Here is a 2,834-nt window from a genome sequence, read left to right on the forward strand (position 1 = left end):
CTGCTTGTGGAGCCAAGATCCAGTAGCTTTATTTTTGTAATGACTCTCCAACCATATACATGAATATCTGGTCACTGATTAGAAACTGGTTATTTAATAAGAGATTTGAATTTTGAAAGCAGGCACACGAGATAACATTACTAATTAACTTCCTTACATCTTGGCATTACAGATGCACGCAGCCACGTGCCTGCACATAAAACACACTATATGTCTGTGTCCTTTGGAGCAAATAAACTAAACCATGCAGACCAATCATCTCGGTGCACTGCTCAATTAATTAGCACACCGTGGTATATATGGATCTTCATCCCTTGATTCTTCTCTCTAATCTTCGGTCGGTCGTTACATACGTACACAGCAAACTTACACATACCAAACAGAAGCTAACACCTATACAAACGTACAAGTGTCCATATATACGGTGGGTATGTGTGTACGTACATACGGGCAGGACGGCAGGTGTAATGAAAGTATTGCGCATATATAGCTGGATCGGCCACAACGGGCGGCGGTAAGGTCTACATCTTTCCGATGAGGGGGATGCCTACGGCGGTGACGATGAGGGTGGAGGGGACGCCGAAGATGAGGTGGTTCCAGAAAGTGAGCTCATAGGCGTTGCGTGGGGCACGGCGCGCCTGCTCGCACACGATCAGGTTCGCCGCCGACCCTAGCAGCGACAGGTTCCCCGCCACCGTGCTCACCCACGCCAGCAGTAGCCATGACCGAGTCACTGCTGCCGGGGAGATCAACGCCGCCGCGGTAGCCACCTCGTTCCCCATCAGAAGCACTGCATTCACAACAGATGTACACATGACGTCACTTCACACAAAATTTGCACATGTCTAGTGAGTGATTGATGACTAGATCTAGCTAGATATTTCCTAAACTGTGTGAATAGTTTGTTGTGACCACCAACAACACTGTTACTTTAGCTCCAAATGTAAAGAATATATAGGTCTGTTATATATTCTGAGTGAGTGATGACTAGATACATATATTTTTCTAGATTGTGAGAATTGTTTGTGTGTTCTAAAAGAACCGTGGATGTTAATTGCAGCAACCAATACACCTGCTTTAGCTTGTAATATATAAAGAAACGCATATATATAGTTCTATTATTTCGAGTGCTTTGTCTTGTCAGTGTCGTCCTCGCCACTTCCATATAGTACTATGTCATTGGCTAGCTACCTACGTCTTGTCTGCGTATATGCATTTGTTTTAAACTCCGTAGAGTATATATTGTGCATGTCTCATGCATGCATGTATATATAAATCGACAAAGGTATATTACCTGTTGGTACGTTGGAGGCGAGGTTGGAGAGGAGGAGGATGATGATGGAGAGGACGGAGATGCCGCCGGCGCTGTTGACCTTGGAGTAGGGCGCCATGAAGTTCCAGATGGCGCTGGGCAGGCCGGTCTTGTTGAACCCGCTGACCGTGATGAACATCCCGGAGAAGAAGACGAGCAGCGAGTAGGACACCTTGACGAGGCACGGCTCGGCGTCCCGGAAGTCGACGACGACGAGCGCGATGGCAGTGGTGATGGCGGTCCACGACATGTTGAGCCCGACCATGTAGGCGACCACCATGCCGACGGTGACGATGTAGGCGAAGCTCTTGAGGAAGAGCTTCCGGTGGTGCTCCGTGCACTGCATGAACCACGGGTGCTTCGTCGAGAGGTTCTCCTCCATCATCGACTCACCATCGTCGTTGATGGCGCTGCCGTTGAGAGGGTTGAGAGTGTGCGGGCTCTTGAGCGGGCTCTTGAGGGACGCGATTGAGGGTGACCGGCCTTCCTCGACGGCGTGCATCTGCTTGCCGGCGTCGACAGCGTCGGGGGACACGCCCTCGAGGTCCTTCCAGTACATGCAGAGGAGCATGACCATGTTGACGGCCATACCGGCGAGCATGGCCGGCAGGATGCCGAGCAGGAACCTCGGGAAGGAGATCTTGCTGTTGAACGCGATGACGAGGTTCTGCGGGTTGCCGATGGGGGTGGCGCTGGAGCCGATGTTGGCGCTGGAGGCGAGGGCCAGGAGGAAAGGCTTGGCCGGGAGGTTGCGCTCAGCGGCGAGCTCGAGGACGAACTCGGTGAGCACGACGCAGCAGGTGTCGTTTGTGAAGAGCGCCGAAGCGAGGGCCGTGACGACGCAGACGCGGCTGAGCAGGTCGCGGCCGCCCTGGCTCTTCCACGCCAGCAGGGTGCCGAGGTGCTTGAACATGCCGGCGTTCTTGAGGTAGCCGCCGACGACCATGGTGGAGAAGAGGAGGCCGAGGATGGGGAGGTCGATGGAGGCGTAGGCGTCGTCTGGGGAGATGACGTGGAAGACGATCATGAGCACGGCGGAAAGTAGGGACCCCGCGGTGCGGCCGATGGGCAGGAACGGGACGGACGGGAACACCGCCATCATCCAGAACACAGCGAAGGCCAGCGAGCCGAGGATCACCTTGGGGAGAGACGCGAGCGCCATGGCTGATCGCTGGATCGAGCTCCTGGTAATTATCTAGGTAATCTCTAGCTAGACTCTCTTGTTAGCGAGAGTGTGAGACACCTAGCGCGATCGATCGGCTGCTGGGTAGTGACTAGTGACTAGTGAGTGAGCTTCGTGCTGCCGATGGAGAAGGGCAGTGGACGCTGGTATAAGTAGAGCTTGGCTGGGCGGCTAGCGTGGTGTGGTATGTATGATGTCACGTATAGGCCGGCCGGGTTGCTTACTCGACCGAGCGATGGTGGCTAGGCGACATAGGGTACCCTGGCTAGCTGGCTAGCTCGCTATCGCTAAGAGTCAAATGGGGATGATATCAAGATGGTAATGTAAAGTATTGAGTTG

The 2,834-nt window shown here is 53.5% G+C and overlaps 1 protein-coding gene across 1 annotated transcript; it reads right to left on the minus strand.

Annotated features, from left to right (window-relative positions):
• Positions 1 to 245: 245 nt before the first annotated feature.
• On the minus strand, positions 246 to 2,607 carry LOC127297568 (silicon efflux transporter LSI2). Its single transcript, XM_051327889.2, has 2 exons — positions 1,295 to 2,607; positions 246 to 790 (listed from the first exon to the last, which is right to left on the minus strand). The coding sequence occupies exons 1-2, from the start codon at positions 2,472 to 2,474 to the stop codon at positions 522 to 524; spliced, it is 1,449 nt and encodes a 482-aa protein (XP_051183849.1). The 5' UTR covers positions 2,475 to 2,607; the 3' UTR covers positions 246 to 521.
• Between the last annotated feature and the right edge of the window lie 227 nt (positions 2,608 to 2,834).

Source organism: Lolium perenne, chromosome 4 (assembly GCF_019359855.2).
Source record: "Lolium perenne isolate Kyuss_39 chromosome 4, Kyuss_2.0, whole genome shotgun sequence".
In the NCBI taxonomy this organism is placed as follows: Eukaryota; Viridiplantae; Streptophyta; class Magnoliopsida; order Poales; family Poaceae; genus Lolium; species Lolium perenne.

Coding starts and splice junctions, on each gene's coding strand:
- LOC127297568 (XM_051327889.2), bottom strand. CDS start 2,474: ATGGCGCTCGCGTCTCTCCCCAAGGTGATCCTCGGCTCGCTGGCCTTC. Junction 791..1,294: donor CGCCTCCAACGTACCAACAG/GTAATATACCTT, acceptor TTGTGAATGCAG/TGCTTCTGATGGGGAACGAG.